Below are 23723 nucleotides of genomic sequence, written 5' to 3'. Positions count from 1 at the left end.
CTAGGGTCACTCAATGCTCCTTGCTCCACTACTGTATAACTAGTTAATAGGTTATTACACCACTAGGCTGAAACGGATAATGCTCGGGAGAAGTTGCATGGGTTGGGAAGATGGAATTAGATACCCCTTCCCCTGTAAATTTACCTAATTCCTGGTGCTAAATTATTTTCTTTCTTTTCATTACTAGGTGCCTGTGCCGCCAATTTTGGGGTTTTACCAGGTGAAGGAAGATGATCTGCAGTTAAAAATAACAGTAACACTGAAACTGCATGAGAGTGTAAAGAATGGTTTTGAGTACTGTGAAGCTCGTATACCATTTTGTAACAGGTAAGTACAAATTATATATTGTTTGCATGTCTTTGTGGTCACTCTTGCCACACTACACATAACTGAAACCTTTCATCAGGCTGAAAACTGTTGCTAGCAAACTCTACCATCACGTGATTACTATGCAGTCACATCAGATTTGATAAGTGGAATAAAGATCATGTATTTTATTAGTTTCACTGATTATTCTAATTGTTTTATGTACTTTTATGTATTTTAATAATGCGAAATAAAGTTTGATTTGACTTGAAAAGGGAAAATAGTCTTGTTAAATAAAGGCACTGTACTATTGGCATTTGTCAGTTAATTAGTTGCAACACTAAATGAGCTCAGTGGCGGCTGGTGACATTTGAAAGCAGTGAGGCGTAAAAGTTGGGCATGACTTTTAAGCCGCTAGCGAAGCGAGCAAAAGTGGGGTACAGGCTGGGTCCTCAGACTGGGGGTGCCGCCAGCAGTGTTACGTCATAGGGATTATGAAAATCCAAGCATTACACAAAGAACAAGTATAGCAAATGGATTCAGCAAGGGTGTGATAAGGGTGCTGATGTAGCTGGGTGTGCATTCTGGATCACCCTCTCACACATACATTTACAGACAGCATACTTTTATTGAACTAGCCACGACATCAGAACAAATGTATAGTTTTGCTGAGAAAAAGATTTAGCCAAAAAACGAAAATGTATGGAAATCGAGTTTCAGTGAATATTTATCATTTATGTATCAGCAAGTAAGGTGTCTTGGTTTGTTTTGATGCTATTAAAATATTTGTGTCCATCACACTTCCGAATTATATAAAAATATACTTCGTAATTGCTGATCTGCTGGAATATTTGTACCGTTTATTTACAAGTATGTAAATTTAGTTGTGTCTTAAAAAAAATGACAACCTACATCCTTTCCTCTTACACTCCCAGGACCCCAGCAAGATGGTCATACAGTTCACTTTGCAGTGCGAGAAAGTAAACACCAATCTCCATGTTAAAAGAACAAGCAGCAATTAGTCAGAAGACATAGCCTGACTTTTGGCCCTCGTTCTTTAAAGCACAGCAAATGTGACAAGAAAAGAAAAAAATTAAAAAGCATCTTTACGGCTTATGCACCTTCTGAACTCCAGCCTTCCCCTCGCGTCACCGCCCTCTCTGCTAATATGGTGCGACCTGGTTTTGTGAGACCTTACCGCGAGCAGGGCAAGGCAGCCCAGGCTGTGTTTCAGTAAATCTTTTACCGTATCGGAGACTGCTTTGCCCTTAAAGAACCTTTCTTCTGTGACTGACTGGATCTTAGAAGCTGTAATTAAGATACACCCGAACAATTTGGCAAGTAAAGAAAATATGGGAAAAGCATCCACTGGATCACGCTTTAGGAATGTAACCCCCTCCAGCGCGCACCGCGTTTCAAATGAAAAGATAAGCATCTCCCCGCTTCTACTTACAGGAGCTCTCAGCGCAGGAATAGAAAGGTGAAAAGTTCTCAAGGCACAAATGAAAATACGGGGCAGAGCAGATACAAGATGGGTCTCTACTTCATGTTTATTCAGGTTAGTTCGTGCCTTGAACAACCGGCCCCAACTTTGAACGCTAACATTCCAAGCACCCCGGAACATGGAACCCTGATGGCAGCGTTCCATGTTCCAACTAGGACCCCCTCAATAACGCATAGTTATACAATACTAACATGCATATCAAGTATGTCACCAGTGGGCCCATTTCGGTGTTGCTTGTCACTATTCCCGAAAGCTTCTTATTGGTTGATAAGTTTCTGTCCCTATTCCACGCCTTCTTGTCCTGTTTGCCAGTATAGAACACATTCATGACACATTTGTACCAGTACACTAATTAATGTAACACCCATGATTGTGCAGAGTCTCATTCACTATTGCACTATGATTTATCATGCCTGTGACTATAACACACTCATAGTTATGCCATGTCTGTCGTTGCATGTCTGTCGCTGCTTCTCTCCTTTCTGTAATGTTTGGCAATGAATATTCACATTGGCTGAAATTATTAAAGAGTGCATGTTACGCCTGTCACCTTTTCTCTCTTGCCATCACTGCTACTACTATTATAAACAGTTATGTTGTGCTTGTTAAGAACATTCCTTGAATGCCTGTCAGACCTGAACATGTACTTTTCATGTCTGTCCCTATTACAGTCATTTCGGATATACCAGGCGCCACCATTACGTTTTTTCAACTATGCCTGTTACTGCACATATGTGTTCAGTGCCTCTCTCTAATACATGGCTTTCGGTTATGCTTAAACATACTATACATATTTCTGTCGCTATTGGACACGTTCCTATTATGTTTGGCGCTTTTGGACACACGTCTGTCATATTTGCTTTTTAGTGCACACAGTCTTGCCAGGCCTGTCAGCACGTCAAAGGCTTATTCCGTTCCTTTTGCTGGTTCACACATTGCTCTCATGTCGATTACTGTCACACACACTTTCACTCAAGTCACTATTGTAAAATTATACACATTTATGCTATGCATGTCGCAGCTGTACTCCTTTCTTTAATGCTTTTGCTAGCATTTTCTGGGGTGTCTGTCACTGCTGGGCACAATGATTTCAGGCGCGGCCGGCATGACTGGAGTGGGTACGGGGGTTAATTTAATTAATAAAAGAACTTACCAGGCATCTTCTCAGGTCCCGCGTCGCATCACGTCTGCTCTGCAACGTGGTGGAAGTAACTTCTCCCCGCTCTTTTCTTTTGCCAATTAGGAGACTGGGGGGCCGGGCGGCTGAACCTTGTTTACTCTGTCCTGGTATTTGATAGGGCATGGGGCGACTTTGCGCAAAACGCATCACCGCCCGAGCAGGAGCCTATCTTCAAACTCCTGCTCTACACAGGGCATACGCAGCAAACCTAATGGTTTGTGAATGTGAGTGAGGGGCATTGCTCCTCTCTCACATGCGCAGACCATCTTCTGAACTCCTGCTCGTCTCTGCCTGCGTGCGCTGTGCGTGACATGCGCACTTTCACCAATGAAGCGCACAGACGGGCCCGGAAATGTAAACAGACGAATTGTAAGCTGTCAATTCGTCTGTTTACATTCCTGTTCACCTGTTGCCCGATTCTTTTGTGGGGCGCTGCCCCAACGCCCCTAATGGACCAGCCACCACTGCATGAGCTACTTATGAAAAGGGTTGTTTTAGGCACTCTTTACATGTAACCTACCATGCAGCTGACTGTAATGGTTTTTATCAATTAAGTACTCTTATATGTGTCGTTCTATGTAGCTGATTGCAATGGTTTTTATTAACTAAACAAAAAAGATTATTACTTACTTGTCACTGAATGAGCTACAGTAGTTGTCATTTCTTAATGGAATTTGCATCCTCTTTTCATAGGTACATTAGTCTTTCTAAAGTAGCAACTGCATTGTGTAGTTTTAGTTTCTTGTTCTAACTTTGCTATTTGGCCAAATGATAAAATATATTGTTGAATCCCAAAATGATACTGATCATAATCTATTTACTGATGTCTAGGTATGTTGAAATATATATTGGGTTTGAAGCGACTTGATCCTACTATGGAGTTGGCACAATTAGCAAATTAGAAATCTTTATTAGTAGAATGAATAGGAACATTCTGAATCTATGTATTTCATATTGCATAAGCGAAAATGAATTAATAAATTAGTTGATGGCTTTTCAGTATTATGCGTATTAATTCTACAAAGCCACTTAGCAAGGGGCAGCCTGAGGAGTTGAAGCAAGCCTAAATGTTGTCGTTGAATGTCCATAATTTTAGACAGCATACGGCTGGCACTAAATAATTCTTACAGTCTCCTAAAAAGGTGGATCGCAACATATAATGTGGGAAAAGCTCTTGTTTTCATATTCACAAATGAGTGGTTTGCCTGTTGTACTTCCAGGGCTGTAAAATTTATCCCAAATGAAATAATCCAAACCGGAATCTAAAGTGTTGGATTTTTAGTTCCCATGGTAGACCAACATGGTGGTAGATTTGTGTTGTAATTTTTTATTAACATTTTGTATAAGTTCATTACAAGAGCAATAATGATAATATCTAACATTTCATAAATAGATAAATGAGTATATTAAAATAAGAAGGAAAAGCCTATATAATAATTGTTATTTGCTAATAAATTATATACAAAGAAAGATAAATACGTGAATAAATAATTGAATAATTAAGAGGTCGAACATTTAGATAATTAATGAAAATAGAGGAAAGAGAAAAAGAAAGAATAGGTGTAAAGTGTTAAAGAGCAAATCACAATACAGCTTAACAAATGCATGAATTAAACCATTATATCTGTGGCTAAATGTATTTGTTGTTGTTTTATAATTCATATTTTTTGTTAGAGTTTTCTTGAAATATTGACAGGAAATCCTCTTTTCTCATTGAAGCTGCATATTGAACGTGTGAAGCACATAGTTGATTACTGTGTTCCAGGGTGTTTGGCTGGCAAGATTTATGGAGTAATATTCTTGTCTGAGAAGGCATTTGAAGGACTTTTGGTCAATGTGCTTTAAATTAAATCGGTATCTAAAGATGGTGGCTTTTTGTGCCAGTGATTGGTCTATTGACTTGAATCTAATCCGATTTGTTAATGGCTTGTTGATTGTCGTACTCAGAAGACTAATCTGTATAGCTTGCTTTGTTAACCAGATGTTGAAATGGCCTGGCATTGCCTCCAATTCATAGGTTAATATTGGTAAGATTTCTACCTGTTACTTTTAGAAGTGGTGTTATTGATTGACCAGCAAGATTTTTAGTTTCTAGAAGGCACATCTTAATAATATAGTTGTATTTCCCAAGGTTTGTAAACACATACTTGTGTGATCCTTTTGTTTGAAACTCTATCCTCAAACATGTGTAAGATTTAGCACTGTGGATGGGTTTGCCATTTAGTAACCAGGTTGGTCTAGGATTTAGGCTGCAGGCATAAACTACCACCTTAGTTTTGTTGTGGTTGATCTCTAGTTTGCTGATGTGACAGCAGGTGAGTACCCTAAAAAAGAAAATATCCTACCTCCCAACTCTAAACTAAAGGGCTGCCACTGAGTGAGTAAGTGAAACGTATGATTCCCAATCATTTGAAGAAGTTCCCCAGAAAGTGTTCCCCTAAAAGAAAGTTTCTTTCCTTTCCTTCCTTTTCTTCTACCTTTCTCTTTTTTCCTTTCCATTTTTCTTTCATTCCTCACAGCCTACTTCCTTTTCTTTTTCTTCCTTCTTTGTATACTAATTTCCTCTATTTTTTGCTCGCTTTCTCTATTTGCCAGTCACTTACATTTTGTTTACACTTGTCATTTATCTTTCTCTGTGTTACCATATTTAGTTTCTTTGCCACCCCTTGACTCCACCCCACAACGGAGTCTTGTTATGTTTTTTCTGGATTTATTAGCTTTTGCTTATGTCTTTTAACTATGAGTCACAGTTCAAAGTTGAGAAAAGCCATAAAATCCAAAAGAATCTGTCTATCTGACCCTCGCTCATGGTTGTACAGCCAGTGCTTCCCTACACCCTTGTGCAACAGTACACTTATGTGTTCTAGGAGTACAGTGTTGCCTGCCAATTGCATTACAGACAATGGGAGCCCATTTAATTTAATGGAACAGGCTCACAGATTGCTCAGTTATCCCAATATCTGCCCCTTATAGTTAAATAACAAAGGTGCTACTGTGCTAACTTGTTTGGGTTCTTTGCTGATATAGCAGTGCCATTGATTCAGTTTTTAGAGTAGAGAGCAATTATTGCTTCTAATAAGGTTTTAGGATACCCAGTTTGGTCAGTTCATTCCAATGCAGTCCTCCATTGATGCTGGCAAAGGTTTTCTTGAAACTGATGAAGCAATCAAATAGTTATTCTCCTTGTTTTAGTATTCTGTGTGCGATCACTCGCATTTTAACAATTTTGTTCATTATGACGCAGTTGGCTCGAAGTCTAGCTTGGAACCTTGGTAGCAAATGTTGGTATTTTGTCCAGGTGTGAAGTTCTAATAATAATCTAGCCTGGTACTGAGTCACTTTAGTGTCCATTTTCTTAAGATTTATTTCTTGAAGTAGGTTGAAAGATGTAAAATTGGAAATTGGAAGGACCTCTTTTTTATGTGGGTTGGTGTGACTGATTGCTATCTGTGGAGCTTGAATTGCAGAAGCTAGTTTACTTTGTCGTTTTAGCTGTTAAATCGCCCTTGGTTTGGTCTGAAGATGTTATTATTCATGGATTAACTCTTACCAAAGATTGTGAAGTATGTATGTGAATTGTTTTGAAATAGGAGCCTGTTTGTATAATAAAAGGCACAAAATTAAATGCTTTGCTGAGTTGGTTAAGGTGCCAAATTGAATTACTTGCTCAAACAGTAGTTAATCTTGGTTTAAAGTTCCTTTATGTTGGCATGGGACTACTTTTGGATAGTTTGCTTGGCCGGGTCCAATATTGTTGGAGTCTGGCACACACTGTGCATGCTTTTTCAAAACGCTGCTTTGAGGGCCTACACAAAGTTTGTAATTCTTTAGGGATTAGATGCTTTATTCGTTATTTTATAGTTGCCAGCGAGTTGGCAGTCCACCAATAAAGGAGCACCAAAATATACTGATATGCGCTAATGAGAGCTTTTCATGATGAAATGTATGGATTGATTCCAGTAAAATCCTATGTTGTTGCGTGTATGATGAACTGCTGATTTGGGTTCTTAGTCCATATCACCTGTGTTAGTGATTGTCTCAATGGTCAGTGACCTGTTGCGTGAAGGGCCTTGCCAGATGCGATCAATTGGACACAAAGGTAGTCCTAAGAGCAAAGCTGAGGTCCCTGTTGGAATATGAATACACCTTCAGGACGGGTGAATGATATCATTATCTAGTAGTATAGAATAGTAATAGGACAGGGTAGGCTAGTGGTTTAGTGAGCCAGGAGGTCCATAAGATGATATTCTGATACGTTGTTATTGTCAAGATTTCTTCTAGGAACATGCTGGGCAAGAGACATAAGTTCAACTCAGTTCCTATTGGTGACAGAGGTTCAAAAAAGACCTGGAGAGACTGAAGCCTGTAGTCCACTGGGTCTTGGAGGCTGACTCACACACTGATGTCAAAAACACAAATTTCCATGTCAGAGCCCAACCCTGGAATTTTGTATTACAATGCCATCCATTCTGGGCATACAGAGGGAAGTGTAATGGGCCTCTCGCTGGTGTGGTGGTTCTCTCTCACCTTCACCTTACCTCTTTCCCTTTTCTGGTATCAGCCAAGAGGTTAGGTTGCCTTTGTGTCTCTTGGGAAGTACTAAAGGAGAGATTGCTTGATTATCGTCTAAATCCAGAGCTTGGCTTTCCCTCACAGGAACAGGTGCATTCCTGACAGTTATTGCCCATGGGGGGCATGAGAAAGGTTTGGTCCAGTTAAACTTTTGTGGGGCACAAAAATTGAGTTCTGTGTTTCAGTTTTTTTACTTTCATGTAAGTTTAATACGCTAAGTTTAAGACCAATGTAAAGCCCAGTATGGAGAATTATGGCCTATGTAAGAAGCAGACCTTTGTGGTCGACTTCAAACCAGTCTGAAGCACTGACAATCTCACCACTGTTGTGAGTCGCTACCCATAAAGACATGAGAGTCTGGCCTACGTTCCTGCTTCCAGCCCCCACTTACCTTTATGTCCACTTCCAAGCGTCTCTGCCGGGTGGTGGACCATTAAACAAGAGGCACTTCCTTTAGTTTTCCCTGTTGTATTATTATCCCTTCATTGGGTCTCCTCTGTGTCTCCTTTGGTTGTAAAGTGGAAAATAGACCTGAGTGCTGCAAGCTGTACCCCTTGCTGCCTTCAGGCCTGACTAGTGCTGCTCCCCCTAGACAATTTGCTCTTTAATAATAACTTTCCCTTCCCCATGGGAACAAGCGTCGGCTCCTGTGCCAAGTGGGCCATGTGGGTCTACAGAGAATGCACACCAGCTGGCATGGCATGGCACAGGCGGTGGGAGCTGCCTCCGCATATGTGTTGTTAGCAGTATTTCAGCTACTTGTGTTCTTTAGGAGTGCAGCAACCACCTGTGTATCCTCTGGAACACCTAACTCCTGAGTGACGATTAGGAATGTTTTCTGGATGTCAAAAGTAGAAGTAAGAGGGAATAAATTCAGAACCACACTTCATAGAAACATTACAGCCGCAAACAGGACACTGCATGCAAACAGCTTTGGCATATTTTTTGTTTCACATTTTTTTCATCATATGGAAAAGAAAAGGAAACAAAAGGATATCACATCATTCAAAAACTGTTGCGGCTCTACTAGCAAATTTGTAGATCTTATATTTGATCTGCGATTCTGCCAGCAGCCAACTTAGAGATAATTTTATTATTCAAGGGATAGGGGAACCACAATCAGGTTGCCAAGGCTCTAGTTTACTATTAATTCTCCACCCTATCTCCCATACCCAGCAGCTCAACTGCTGCTCCGCGATATGGCACCGAAGCCTTCTCAGTAGGCCACCAGTTACTGCCAAACATTCTGAGGGGGTAGAACTCCAAGGCTTGAAAGCGGGACCCAGTCCTGGTCAGTGTAGACACTGTTCCTCGAACGTGGCTCAGCCAACTACTGCCCAAAACACGAAACCTTCAGTCAAACACCCCAGAAGACCAAGGCACTTTGGCACCGCAAAGAGTTTTTGGGTTGATGTGCCCATTATAGACTTACTAATGTGCTTCTGCTGAAAAATTCTAATTTGTGCTGGAGACACCAGTTTTCCTTAGGACTATAAATGGCGTATCATGTTCTATGGCTACTTAACCATCCACATGTGTTCATTACCAGCTGAAGCTAACATAGTCAAAATAATTCAAGAAATAGTAATGACTCTCAGTATTTAGTAATTCGAGCCATATTAGAAATGGAGACCAAAAGCAGAAACAAATGCTCATCTCTGTTATCCTGTCAAGCAATCTTTCATGTCAAATTAATTTCTCATAATTCTTTTTTAATTTTAGAGGTCCTATCACAAATCTCGAATATAAAATAAGTTTTGGACAGTTAGATGTCTCAAGAGAGAAGAGTCTGCTTGTTTGGGTCATTGGTGAGCTACAGTTTCTTTAATTGTAACCAATAATTTTGATGTCTTATCTGTTTGATTATTTCCATCATATTTCAAAACCTGTGTTTCTAGGTCAGAAGTTTCCAAAATCACTTGAAATTTCTTTGACGGGAACTGTGACGTTTGGTCCCCGGAGCAACACGCAGCAGCAAGCTGTTGATCCTGTCTGTACTGGGAACACCTCATATGTTAAAGTAAGCTAAAGTTTGGATTGTTTTGTAACTCTATCACAATCTTGTAGCATTTTTACAAAATGTATCCTGATAATTGAGCTGTGAAATGTGGCTGAATTAAGTGATAGTATTCTCTTGCAAATATGGTTACAACAGTAATTCTAGCTATGAATGCATTCGCTTTCTATGAAAGGACTAAGGAACCGTTAAAAAAAATCATAACGTTATTTATGTATTGGGCTGTGGCCTAGCAAGACAGATTGCAGAAATCCTAAAACCGAAAGGTTCACAACTTTTTTCTCTGTTGATGGATCTCACAGTGTGTTGACACTAATACCTCCTTCTGGGTCACCACTAAGATCCATTATTATGAATCATCTTTATTATACGAACAGAGGCATGATCTTGCAGCACGCAAAAACGACACTGAGCAATACTAATATTGCCAGATTGCACGCAGAGAGTTCAGAAGATAAAGAGTGCATTCCAAGCGGCTAAATAAAAACTATGTGTCCTAATCAAAAAATATTTGTTGATGCATCTTGCAAAACTGCAAGTCATGCACAAGGGGAAAGTGCAAGTATTCATGGAACCGAATGAGCTCTCGAAATGGCTGGAGTTGTGCGACTGGACTAAAGCACAAACAAGGAGAACAGAAGCAAAAGAAAGATGATGGCACTGGAGATAGCACCACTAGCCTAGAAACATAAACCTCTAGAATAGTGCTCAGAGAAAGTGGCACACTGGACACAACAGAATATTAGTTGACCAAAAGGGCGGCGAAGGAGGAAGGTAGTGTTGAGGAAGAAGATGCATGAGAGAACCATCACAAGCCAGTGTAGAGCCTACAGAGACTGGCTGAAAAAATTGATGTAAACTAAGTAGAGAGAAGACTATTAGAGGTTTAGACTAAACAAATTTCAACAACAATGAAGGACACATAATGTGGAATGGGAGAGGTGGTTCTGGAGTTCCAAAAAAGATCTATGTACACAATACGGTACCACTGCAGAGTCAACAATGGGGTAGAAAACTGAACGAAAAAATAGGAGGGGAGAGTAGACTTCAAGGGGCTTAAGTGAGGAGGCTGTACCTCTCAGCAGGGAGCACACTGGATGATGGATCACTCCCTAGTGCATGTCATCCTGCTGGGAACCCCCACAGCGTATGGATAGTATGGGTAGATGGATGAAAATAGAGAACCAACGGCGGACTCCAGTGGCCGCACCTCCTCGATGTGTTCCCCAAGTATTAGCTTAGTAATAAGAGTCGGTGTGCACGATCAGCTCCTGCACCCGCCGTTGTGGGATGCCAACTGCCAAGCAGATATACAGTACTTTGAGAACACTGGAGCGGTGCACTCCCAAGTAAGTATTATGTCAATAAAGAAGCTCAATCAGTATGTTTGTTGCAAAAATATAAGTCTTTATTTCAAACAATCCATGAGATTTGTGCAAAGCATCAGCCAACGCGTTTCGTTCAATGGTTGACCTTCGTCAGGGCAAGCGTAATTATTGGCGAGTAGTGGCGAGTATTGCGCCCATTTCAAAGTGGATCTTGGGGCCCAATCTGGTCTGGACACGGTCTGAAGTGAAGACTTAGTGTGTCGATCTTGGAATGTTTCTGTTGCGTGGGCCTCCTTGATAAGAGCCTGTTTATTGTTCCTGCAGTCCGTCGGGAATTTGTCTCAACTCACGGAAAAGCAAGCTATGATGGATGGCACCACGCATTTATATTTACATCAAGGTTAAAACGAGAGGTGTTGCAGGACAGCTCCATTGTGGGCAACATAATGGATACAATTAAGCAGGACTGCAACACCAACTGGACAGCTATCACTAGAGCAACAAAATGACAACTGTTCAGGTAGTGCTGAAGGGAAAATGAATGTTCAAGATACATGGCACTAGACTCTAATTGGAACACATGCTAAAAATGCAGGAACTCGCACAGAAAGAATGGTGATTAATACACATAATATGGAAATGTACACACTCAAGGCCAGGACACTGTTGGGTGGCACATGGAATGCATTTGGCAATTTCATGTATATTACATTGGGATAGTGATAAAAGAGGGAGCATTTTAGTCTGGCTTTTAAAAAGGGAAAACACTTTTGCGGTGGTCAGTATGTAAGTCAGGAGTATTGCTGAAGTGGCCATAACGCTATTTGAAATAAATTACACTATGCAGGATCACTTGGGTTGGGTTTACATGCAGTCACAGAAGGAAGATTGGGGTGGGGCGGAGAACATAAGTATTTATCTGGAGGGAACCAAGTTGCTGAGGCTCACAGCACACCAGAGAGATGATCTGGAAACACTACTAACTAAGGAGAGTTGGTGAATGAAGTACTGGAGATGCAAAAATGGAGGATGCCAGTTGTGATGGCTTCCTAGCAGTCCTATACCATATGCCAGTTGTGATGGCTTCCTAGCAGTCCTATACCATAAATTCCTGGGGGACATCTTGACAGAAAAAACGATTGGAGGTCTTCTGTGGAAGCACAGTGGAAATGATTCTACCCAGGTCCATGCATGAAGTAGTGTTCACAGTGGCACAAAAACCAGATGATCAGACTTTGCATCATATCACCCTATGTCCATGATTAACTTGGATATCAGCATACTGAGTAGAGCATTGGCAGCCAAGCTCTTGCAAGTCATTGAAAGATTGTCCATACTGACCAGTGCAGAACTTACTCACGCACCACTCAAAAACTGAAATGGATAATGCATTCTGTTGTAGCCAAGGAGGTGCACTTGGCACTAACAGTGCTAGATATAGAAAAAACATTGGCTTGGGAGTATATCCTGGAGGTAGTGGCGAAAATGGGATTTGGTCTGGTTTGGCTAGCTTAAGGGGTGTATTATTTATCACAACTCAGACACGCATTAGGATAAATGGACTTCAGAGAGAACTGGGAGATAAGCTGCTGCGAGACACATAAATGGGTTTCATTAAGAAAATTGCTTACTGTGGGTGACCGCTTGCCAAATACCAAACTTTACATAATTTGACAGGCTAGGGCAGTATGTAGAAGAGTGATTTGTAAAATCTTGTGCAGTCCCTTATTTGTGCTTGACTTGCAGTTATGGAGCATAAAGCCATTGACGAAAATAAGTCAGGAGATGACAATAGTACAATGGAAAGATGGGGACTGCGAAATGTCGAGAATGATATGAAAGAGCTTCTAATTGCTCTGCAGAACACTAAAACAGCTGTGGAACTCACCGATCTGGTAAAGGGGTGGGGTCAATACATGTCTAATCTTTAAAGGGCAATGAAAACCTGCAAAGGGCAAAACCCATAACAGTAACATCTAAACTGGAGGTAGAGTCCCCAGAATCCATAACATAAAAAATGAGAAAGGGCTTGCATGCCGGTCAAAAAAAGCGAACAATGCCCTATTCAAATTGGTGCAGTTTAATTATCTGCATAGACCTTATTTGAACTGACTGAAGATCGGTATGATCTATGTGGGAATAATGTGAGCATGCCCCAGATGTAAGGCCACTGATGCAGATTTGTATGATCAATTGATACAAACTATGTCAGCACAAACTCTTGGTCTCCTCAGCCTGCCAATCAGTCTCAATGAAGTTTTGATAGGGGTAGGCCACGTTGTGCACTATTACTTCTGCAAATTGCTTGGAATTTTGCTCCATAACCTGTAATTTGATGATCTTTTCGAACATAGAAGAAAATTGTAGGAGATAAAACACAAGAGCTTTGAGGGGAGAGGGTGTCTGCCAAATTAAGCAAACAATGAGGCAACATTTTCACTACCTGTAAATGTAATTTAAAATGTTTTGGGAAAATTGGGACTGGCACTGTAGTGCTACATATGTTTTAAATGCCACAAGTACATCTTGCAAGCATTCTTGCCTTTTAATATGGAATTACAATACCATTAGTTAGCCTCACACATGAGGCTTAGGACCACCTGAAGTAGAAGATGTTGCTGCGCTTTACAAAATGGTCCATAACCAGTGTTGAAATGGAAAAATAGAAGTGCAGGTACTCTGTACCAGAGTACCTACTTGTTTCTGAGAAGTGCTGGTACTCTACAATTAAAAGTATTGCATTTCTCTTGAGAAGTGCCGGTACTCTCCTCCTCAAAATAAAAAAGTGCTGGTACTCCGTACCGGACAGTACCGGTCCATATAAAACACTGTCCATAACAAAATGCTGACTCTGAACACTGGTGTGACACACGTGATGGAAAAGACCTGCAGCCTCAATTTTAAAACCTAGATTAATATGATGAAACACATAATCTGTATCAATATAATGTCAATTAACTTTAAGCGGATACAGCTCTATCGAGATGATCTTTCCTCTTTATATAGTCTTTACTTATTTGCATCTAACTCCTACTGTCCGCAGCCCAAGCCAGGAGTTTTAATGGCAGGTGGGTGCAGCGTCTGGCCATTGGCCGGTCCCCTTAGGCTAAACACTGTAGCGGCTAGACACATGAGCAGCAGTTCTGCGCCTAACCGCTCATTTTCTTGTTTAAAAACTGAGTCATAAAAACTGTAAAATTCATATGTGAAAAACATATGAAATTCACTGAAAAACAACAATTAAAGTGATGTTATGGTTTCACATTTAGAACGAAAACCTGAAATTCGCCAGTTATCACCTTCTCATGCACTCCGCCATCACAATCAGAATTTGGAAATTGGTTTGACATTTTTTAAAACCGCTGTATATATTTATAGGTATGGTACAATGTACTTAATGTTATTACCATTTTCCTCTCTCTTATTTAATTTGTATGACCACATAAGCTGTAGAGATCATCTGAGCGAGCGATTGTTGCAGTCGGTTGTGGGTCGAGCGTACGCGGTTTTAAGAGTGCCGTGAGGTGAACGGCTGCACACTTTCCTTTGCGGAGCCGTGAGGGGAACGGCATTATTACCACCATCCTACATCCCCCAGAAGGCCTTGCTAGAGTCCCGGCGTCACCGGCGGGCGTCAGGAGCCCTCATAACATTGCGGGGGCAGACGCAGCTTGGGACGCGCTCACCATTGCCATAGGTGCCGTGAGGTGAACGGCTGCACACTTTCCTTTGCGGAGCCGTGAGGGGAACTGCATTATTACCACCATCCTACATCCCCCAGAAGGCCTTGCCAGAGTCCCGGCGTCACCAGAGGGCGTCAAGAGCCCTCATAACATCGCAGGGGCAGACGCAGCGCGGGCGTGCCCGTTTAAGCCCGTTCAAGACCCTGCAAGGACGGCACGGGTCACCCCCCTTTTATCTTGCCTGGGGGTCCGACGTGTGAGTGTACTGCATCCTATTCTTTTTATTGACTTACCGGTATTGTCATGCCACCAAAAGAGGCCAGAGGTAGAGTGGTCAATGCCAACCTCACAGGAACTATGGACCAGTTCATTACCAGGGTAAATAGTGTTATAGATCAGGAGATTACGATAATGGAACGTCGAGTTTCCCAGGACCTTGCGATGGCCAGGAGGTCTTCAATGGGGCACATTGCTAATGTGCGGTCTCCTGCCCAGCAAGGCCAAAATAGTGGTACTGTTGTATTACCAATTTTAGAATCCCCGATTACACATTTACTACCCTGTGGTATAACTAATTTCTCCTCGGGAGAACAGTCCACGGCTTCTGACTCGTTACTGACATCTCCCCATATGTTGCCGCCTGTCCCCAGTTTACTAATAGAGAATAACACCAGGCAACTGCGGGAGAGACACCTAGGGGCTATTCCTAAGTATAAGCAAGGGCTGTCTAATAAAAATTATGGGAAGAAAAACAATGGCGGGAAGAAAAAAAAAGCCACGAGACACACTAGAAACCCTAGACCAATCCCTGCTATATCGGAGCAGCCCGATATGGATGCTACAGCAAATATAGTTGCACCTTTAGTTCACCCATCACCCACCAGAACGGTATATCAGGCTGCAAGCGGGGGGACTAGCCAAGCGGACAGGGCAGAGGGGATGGCTCCCGAGCTGACCAATTTATGTGATATACTTAGACTTCTCCTTCGTCCAGTGGAGGATAGATTAAGTGAGATTGAACAGCACCTAATAAGGATTGAGCATGACTTTGTGGGAATCATTGACTCCTTAAAGAAGGATGCTCATTCCAGGGTTTCCCAACCACTGGATAAAGTCAGAGGAGAAAAAGTCCCAGTTGTCCCGAAAGACCCCCCAGTACTGACTACATATCATCAGGTCCTAGTTGAAGCCAATAAGGGCATAGCTGCGGCTGCTGTCAGTAAATCTTGCCAGTATAATACACCTCAGTTTAGTGAGGGTGGTGGGGTCTCTATAGCCCAGGTTCCTAGGGGGAAAAATATCCTAAATTTACCCTCGGAAGTCTGTCCGTTTGTGGTAATTCTAGCAGGGGTCCCTGAATTGGGTAAGACTGAAGTTGAATCTCCCATAACTTTGAGGAACAGGGTTGTCCATTGGTTAAATAAAAACAGACCATTGCCACTACACATAGTGTGTAAAATACTTATGGTTAGGAGGGTGCCATGGGTAGGACACCTGGCCAAGAACATAAGGGGGGATTGCATTCTGATCAACTCTAACGACCCCAAAATAGTTGAGCATATCTGTAACTGGAGACAGCCTAGCTCAGGAGTAACTATTCGCTCTCTTCCATTGACCTACTTTTATCCTCCAGGTCACTTTACATCTTTAGCGGATGGGTGGACATTAGTACAGCGAAAAGGGAGGGGGCTGTCGCAAGGGGGTTGGCATAGGCCTTTATCATCCTTAGATTGTACCCCCATTCAAAATCGTTTCAGCAGTTTGGAGGCTTCCGATTGACTCCAGGATAGAGTAGGAGTACCGACTAGTCCCTTGTTCCCCTAGGCTGCAGTACCTCTAGTCCTTTTGTACCACTCCAGTTTCTGGGTCCTGATTTACCAATTCCTGCCAGTGTATCACAGAAGGTTATCAACATTGCTGGCCGACACTTGGACCATTCTCCAGATGCTTTAACCTCCTGTGATGGTCTTTCCAGTCATTTTAAGATTGTTTCGTGGAATGTGGCGAGCCTACGAAATAAGCTTTCTTTACCGGACTGGAGTGATTTTATTGATGGGTATGACCTGTGTTTATTTCAGGAAACCTGGAGCCTCGAACCGCTGTATAAGCCTGGTTTTTCCTGTTTCTATGTACCAGCTACTTCGGTAGGTCGAGGTCGTCCATCTGGAGGGCTTATGGTATGGGTTAGGGTAGAGCTCAATCTTAAGATTACCCGCCATTCTTGCCCTACACTAGATGTAATGAGACTTTCTCTTAAGGCTACGAAGAGTAATAATACCTGGGAACTCTTTAACATATATGCTAGGGGCACCCAAGGGGGGGCAAAATCCTCTACCATTTCTGTTCTCTCTGATATGCTCCTTTCCTGTCCTTCTGACTCTTTTATTCTGGTCGCCGGCGACTTCAATTGCTCATTTGAGCCTCTAGCAGCAGATGACATCCCGGGAATTTATGATGAGGATGCCAGATGGGGCATCCCATCTCTGTCGCTTAAGCCAGTGAAGAGATGGTCACCGGTTGTCATCCAATTTAATACTCTAATGCTAGAATTTGGGCTAAGAGCTGTAAATGGGCGCACGATCTCTGATGTAATGGGAGCAACTACATACAACAGGGTCCCCTGTCAAAGTCGAATCGACTATATACTGGTTGACAGGAGGGCATGGAAGTTTGTGGATGATATGGTCATTATACCATCAGTAAATAGTGATCATAACCCCCTGTCTCTTACAATGTTGGAAATGTGGCATAGAAAGGAGCACACCTCTATCAATGGATTGAGAATGCTAACTAAGACAGTCTTACCATCTAATTGTAATAGGTTCCTCAAATGGCCTAAGTTTATTTTGAATGAACTAAGATTAAGTAACCTAGAAGAAATTCTTAGTGATCAGACTCTTAGGCTGTCTGCAGCATGTAAGGATAGGGCTGCCCCCGTTGCTGCAGTAACAATTTATGCGGATACTATAGATTTGATTGGTAGCCTGTTCTTAGACCCCAGCAAAAAGCGCCCGATGAGTGCTAAGTCAGCACAGAAGTGGTTCAATAGAAACTGTAGACTGAAAAAAGCCAGTTTGGTCCTTGCTATTAAATCTAACAACCAGGGTGACGTCCGGTTGGCAAGACTACAATACAGGCAGGCCATTGTAGATGCAAAGAGGGAATGGGAAGAATTGCATTGGGACAGTCTAAAAACTGCGAGCCAGTCTAAGAACAGCGAGCTTTTTTGGACTTTAGTGAGAAGATCCAATGGTCGTGATTTGGATCAAATTCCTAATCATATAACGGATAGGGAGTGGTTTGAGCATTTCAGGAAACTGTATGCAGGGGATGAGCAATTAGGCGGCCTAGGGCCTCCAAGTGACACAACAGCCACCGATCCTGTTCAGGTTTTATTTGATAGGATAGAGAAGAAAGAGGTGGAGGCCGCTATAAATAAGATTGTACCCGCTAAGGCCCCGGGACAAGATGGAATTCCGGGCGACCTATTTAAAGCAAATACTGAGGGATGGGCCGCTTACTTTGTGATTTTTAGGTCTCGCCTGACCCAGCGCATGCGCTGGTCTGGCGAGACTTATTGAGAGGGCTCCAAAAAGTGCTACCAGGCCAGCCTAGAGCTACAGTGCATGTGCGCGGGCGCGCGCCCCGAGTTTTACCGCGATTTACTTTCACTTTCGCGGCCGCACAGCCGCTTTGATGTTTGGTCGCGATCGCGATCATCGCGGCCGCACGGCCGCTTGGCATAGCCAATAGGTCTCGCTTTTGGGAACTTATAAGTAGTTAGTTATGCAACTGTTGCATGGCTAAACACGTATAAGGTCCCAAAGGCGAGACCTATTGGCTATGCCAATGCTTGTTATTAATGCTCTGCTGGAAGGCTCACCGGTCCCGGATTCTTGGAAGAGGGCCAAAGTAATTCCTATTTATAAGAGGGGTCCCAGAGGGGACCCTGCCAACTACCGTCCAATTAGTCTTATAGACGCTGGACAGAAGTTGGTTGGCAGGGTTCTCCTGGAGAGGGTCCTCTCATGGGCGGATGATAATATTATCTCACAGTTCCAGGCGGGCTTTAGGGCCTGTACAAGCACGATCGATCAGGCATTTAGGTTGGCGTTTTTACATTGGAAGGTGGTTACCATTGCCAGGGGCGGTCTTTATTTGGCATTCATTGACCTGAAGACCGCCTTTGACTTGGTCCCCCGTGACCGCCTTTGGCTGGTCTTGCAGGAGATGGGGATTCCTCCGCCCATTTTGAATCTCTTGGTCCGTATGCATGATGGTAATTATGCCCGCATCAGATGGGGGTCGCAGGAGCAAAAAACTGATAAAATCCCTGTGAACAGAGGGGTCCGCCAAGGATGTGTATTGGCTCCCACACTCTTCACGCTTTTTGTGAACTGTGTAGTTTCTTTTTTGCTTGAAGTCAATGCCGACGCCCCGGTCCTGGCGGGTGATAAAGTCCCCGTATTACTTTTTGCGGACGATACGTTGTTAGTATCGAAAACTCCGGCAGGACTACAGAAGCTGTTGGATCGCTTCTGTTTGTTTTGTAAGCTGAGGGGCCTAGTCATTAATACTTCCAAAACTAAGCTTCTTTACTATAACCCAAGTAGAGCGTCCAGATCTACCCTGTTTCTTGACGGGATGCCATTAGAGCGCGTCAAAGAGTTTGACTATTTGGGGATCAGAATTTCTGACAAGTTTAAATGGCAGCCTCACATTGATAAAATGGCGTTAAATTACAAGCGGGTAGTAGGAGTACTAGGGAGGGAACATCGTGCCTTTACTACTAAGCCCATTGCTCCTGCTTTGGAAATCTACGCTGCAAAAGCTGTTGGCTGTGCCCTTTACGGTGCAGAACTCTGGGGCTTTGGCTGTGTAGACGTGTTAGTCTCCTCAGAAAATAAGTTCTTTAGGGAGCTTGTATCCCTCCCGAGGGGCACCCCAACCAAGCCACTCTTGAGCGATTTGGGTCGGCGCTCTATTAAAGATTTAGTCACTCTGCGTCCTCTCTTATATTGGGCGCGGTTATGGCGCACTCCAGAGCTTTCTAGGTACGCTGATGGCTTAAGAGATGTTATGAATCTCCAAGGAGCTTATAAAATTGGATGGCTAGCTAATATAAAGAAGCTTCTTTTGGCAACAGGCCTTGTAACTGCTTGGGAGTCTGGGGCACTGTTATCTAAGGCAGAAATTAAGAGAGCCTTTTGGGCATGGGTTGACAACCAAGAGCAGAGGGACCCTAACCAAGGCAGGTTGACTGAGGCATTTCGGCAGCATAAGTCTATGCCCCGCCTGGAGCCCTATCTAGACTTTATCATGAAACCTAGGGATAGATCCCTCTTCATTCAGTTTAGGATGGGCACTCTTCCTCTTCGTGATCGTACTAGCAAGTGGAAGCCCCCGCATCAAAACCCCGTGGATTGCCCAAACTGCTAAGGTGTTACTGAAAACATTCTCCACCTTCTTTTTGTATGCCCAGCCTATTCGAAACCTAGACTGAAATGGTTAAAACCTGTGTGCCTGCAGCTTGGAACTAGGGACCACTCTGTTGCACTTAGAATACTAAAGGCTGACGTTAGTACAACCTTAGTGTGCGGGGTGGCTAAATTTCTAAGTTGGGCATGGTTGATTAGGCGGAAGGCCATATGATGTATTTGTATTAAATGTTTTTTATTATTCACAAAGCTGCTAAAGTTTAATACACTGTTTTAAATTATTTATTGTAACAAAAAGTCTTTATATGACTTTTCTCAATGTATTTTTTATGAATCGTGTTTTAATGTATAAATGTGCTTTTATGATATCAAATATCGAAATAAAGCTTTGTTGATTGATTGTAGAATTAAGAATTGCTCTCAAAAATATAGAAAAACAATGTTTTTATGCAGTGGGATTCATTTATATTTTTCGCTTTATTGTAGCTGAATTTTAGGATCCCAGAGTACACCCTCACGGGCTGTTATGCTGATCAACATTCAGTTCAAGTTTTTTCATCAGTAAAACCAAAAATAATTACATGTAAGTTTCTCAGACATTTTATACAGAATAACAGTTAGCTCTGTCTTTTGTAATTGAGCAAGTGGTAAGGCAGTGAACAGTTTGAATGTCTATATGTTTGTATGTTTGATTTAATTTATGGAAAGGTTGAATGTTGAAATCCTATAGCTTTATAGTGTTTAAAATGTAATCTAAATAAGAGACTATTTACACCCAGCACATGTTTGCCTCTGCCAGGCACAGCTTCTTCAAGGAAGAGGAGGCGGTGTGTGGGCGCGATGTGATATCCGAAATACCTCCTAATCAAGAAATGTGTAGGCAAAGCTCTGGGCATTTCGTCAGAGCTGCCTTATATTACCGAATAGATATCCACCCAGTGCATCTGAGCAACCACAGTGATCTCCCCTCCAAACTTTCTGCATCCCTGATTAGGGAGTCATACTGTAAGAGGACACAGGGAGTCTTAAAATCTAGATGGAATACACATTTAGACTGTAGATTCTCAGATTCTTAATGGACAAGCTCTTCAGTAACGCCTTGGTAATAAAAGGGGCCTATAATGTATACATTACATGGTCTGCACAATTGGCACCTCATTACACCAAAGTAACAACACAAATATAGGCCTGTTGAATGAAGCCATTTGGTGGCACTATCCATCCAAAGATAGTGGCTTATTGCATTCCATAAAGCATGCCATAATTTGACACACAGTTCTTGCGATCTTTATAAAGAAATCTCCTTAGAGGTGAAAACTAGACACATTTCTCAGGGTTTTCGACTGTTTAAAAACAAATACATAGATATCTGATCTCATTCTTGATGAAAGCCATCATCCTATTCTGCAAAAGTAGATGACGAGCTCATCGATAAGTAAATGTCTGAAAAGATATGGCAACAGTGGTAAATTGTCAATGCGTTGTCTACAGGTTAAATGACCATGAAGTCATGCGCATCTATGTCTGGTCATGAGTCCAAACCCAACTGTCCCTTTTGTCCCAGTGGGATAAAAGAACAAATGATTTAGCTCGACACAGCCGAACTTGCATACATCGACAATGAAATGTATTCAATATATCACCTTAAAGCACCAACAGATTCCTCTGGGCATTATCTCTGCTCAGGCACAATGACATTTTGTCTCGGCCTCTTTTCCTCTTGGTGCTTTTTTAGATTTCGATTTTTTAATATGTGAGGCTGGACAGGCAGACTGCATGAGTATGTCTCAAATTTTATCATGCAATGCAAACAATGGTTCTCTATATATCTGTATTGTATATGAGACACAGTTCCGAAATCAGAACTCTATTATCGAGTTTAATTAATTATTTTCTTACTATATTGATTGAGACTCATTATAACCTCTTTTTTCATCCTACCTATCTCTGTTTTTCTTTTATGTTTCAAAAAATATCTCTTGTCAATATTTTGCCTTTGAGAAACCAATGTTTTGGTTATTCAATCCAGAGTTCCACAACACGGATAGAGAATATCCTTTGGTTTTACAGGAAAACGAGTCTACTCAAGGAGTTTGCCTTTTCCTTACTATTAGTTTTAAATTTACACATCTGACATTTATGACATTTAAGTTCAAATAAGACCACAATGTTTATGCATTGCTGTGAAGTTCTGCTTATCGTTGCAGTTCTCTGATCTTACTAACTAAGCAAATATATTGTTCCTTCCTGATTTCCTTAGGTATAATTAGTTCATTTTGTCCTCTAATACTGTGCATGTGTGTTTTTTTTTTTTTTAAACAACTGACCTGACTGTACTCTATTCCCCAAGGAAAATTGATTGCTTAAAAGGATTTGAGATATTGTATATGTTAACGCATCTGCACAACAGCCTGAGCAGTCCTGATCTGAAATATTTGTTAAATTGTACCATTGTACTAGATTAGTGCAAATTCAAGATTTGCCATAAGGGTTTAAATATTTAAAACCTTTTCTTCTTTTTTTTATAGCCCGTGAGTTGATCTCTTCGGATTACTACGTATGGAACTCAAAAGCTCCTGCGCCTCTAGTGTGCAGATCCTTGTTTCTGTGAAATGTGTGCCATTGAAAACATAAGTGAATTAAAAATAATCAAAGTATAAAGTAGTGTTTGCCAAGTACATTTTTTCTGGATGAAAGACAACACGTGAAAATATATTGAAAAAAATAAAAATGTTATGTTCATTGTTTCAAATTTCCAAGCTGGTGTGTTCTTTTTAATTAATTAAGATTCAAAGAAATTCTGCTCCATTAGCCCAAATTCTTTTTTTGAATGATTCTCTTATGTACATCAGATGCAGCCCACCGCCTACTACTCAGCCACTGTAATTCTGCTGATTGTCGTAAACAACTGCAACTGGGACATTTTCATGTGCAAATTATTTTTTGTCCAATATGCTTGTACTCATGTGTCGATAAGTGGGCTACCTGTTATGAAGCTTGGCTTTCTGTCAACTTGCTGGTGATACCCATAGGCGCTTACATGGTCAGTTGAATTGCAACTTTCTGAAGATTAAACTAGCAGCAATCCTGTGTCTTCTGTGATGGTAGATTCTTACTCATTTGCACTATTCAGTATTGATTATCGGTTTTGCACAGGTGAGCGATTGAAGCTACTTGCACTACCTTCTAAGAGTGCTGTAATCCTATGCATGGACGGAATGTTGCTTCATTCAGAGGGCTCCGCCCTTTGATCTGAATCTTCCTAATATTTCTGCATGTGAAAAAGAGCCTTGCGAGGCTGATTTGCGAAGTTTCACTAATGTTTAAATTGAGAGGACTTTTGACCTGACTGTGAAAGATATTCTCTATAGACCACGCCCATATACTTGAGAACAACAGGGTAGGAGAATCTTAAGCTTCATAAATCACCGAGGTTTAGAGCCAGATGTTCGCCACATTTTACCAGTTGCAAATGGCCCACCGGTAAAATGCATTTTTCTGTGTACAAACCCTAATCTGCGAGTCAGTTACCTATTACCGACTCGCAAAATAGGGTTTGCGAGTCGCTATTAGGAAGGGGCGTGCAAAAGGCGTCCCTTCCTAATAGCGAGTCGCAGGGGGATGTATGATTGTTTTGTGACCGGAATGCGGTTGCAAAACATTGCTGGTTAAGCCAGTTGCAACCGGGAAGAGGT

General features: G+C 41.8%; 1 protein-coding gene across 1 annotated transcript in view; it reads left to right on the top strand.

Annotated features, from left to right (window-relative positions):
* Positions 1–22780, top strand: part of AP5M1 (adaptor related protein complex 5 subunit mu 1) — a 119820-nt gene extending 97040 nt beyond the window's left edge. The window contains exons 4-8 of the mRNA XM_085626145.1: positions 188–327; positions 9285–9370; positions 9461–9582; positions 20515–20611; positions 22557–22780. Coding sequence (XP_085482271.1) covers positions 188–327; positions 9285–9370; positions 9461–9582; positions 20515–20611; positions 22557–22639 — 528 coding nt within the window. The 3' untranslated portion in view covers positions 22640–22780. The remainder of the gene's footprint in view (positions 1–187; positions 328–9284; positions 9371–9460; positions 9583–20514; positions 20612–22556) is intronic.
* Positions 22781–23723: the final 943 nt, after the last annotated feature.

This window comes from Triturus cristatus, chromosome 9, assembly GCF_964204655.1.
Source record: "Triturus cristatus chromosome 9, aTriCri1.1, whole genome shotgun sequence".
Taxonomy (NCBI): Eukaryota; Metazoa; Chordata; class Amphibia; order Caudata; family Salamandridae; genus Triturus; species Triturus cristatus.
This window is presented reverse-complemented; position numbering and strand designations above follow the sequence as displayed.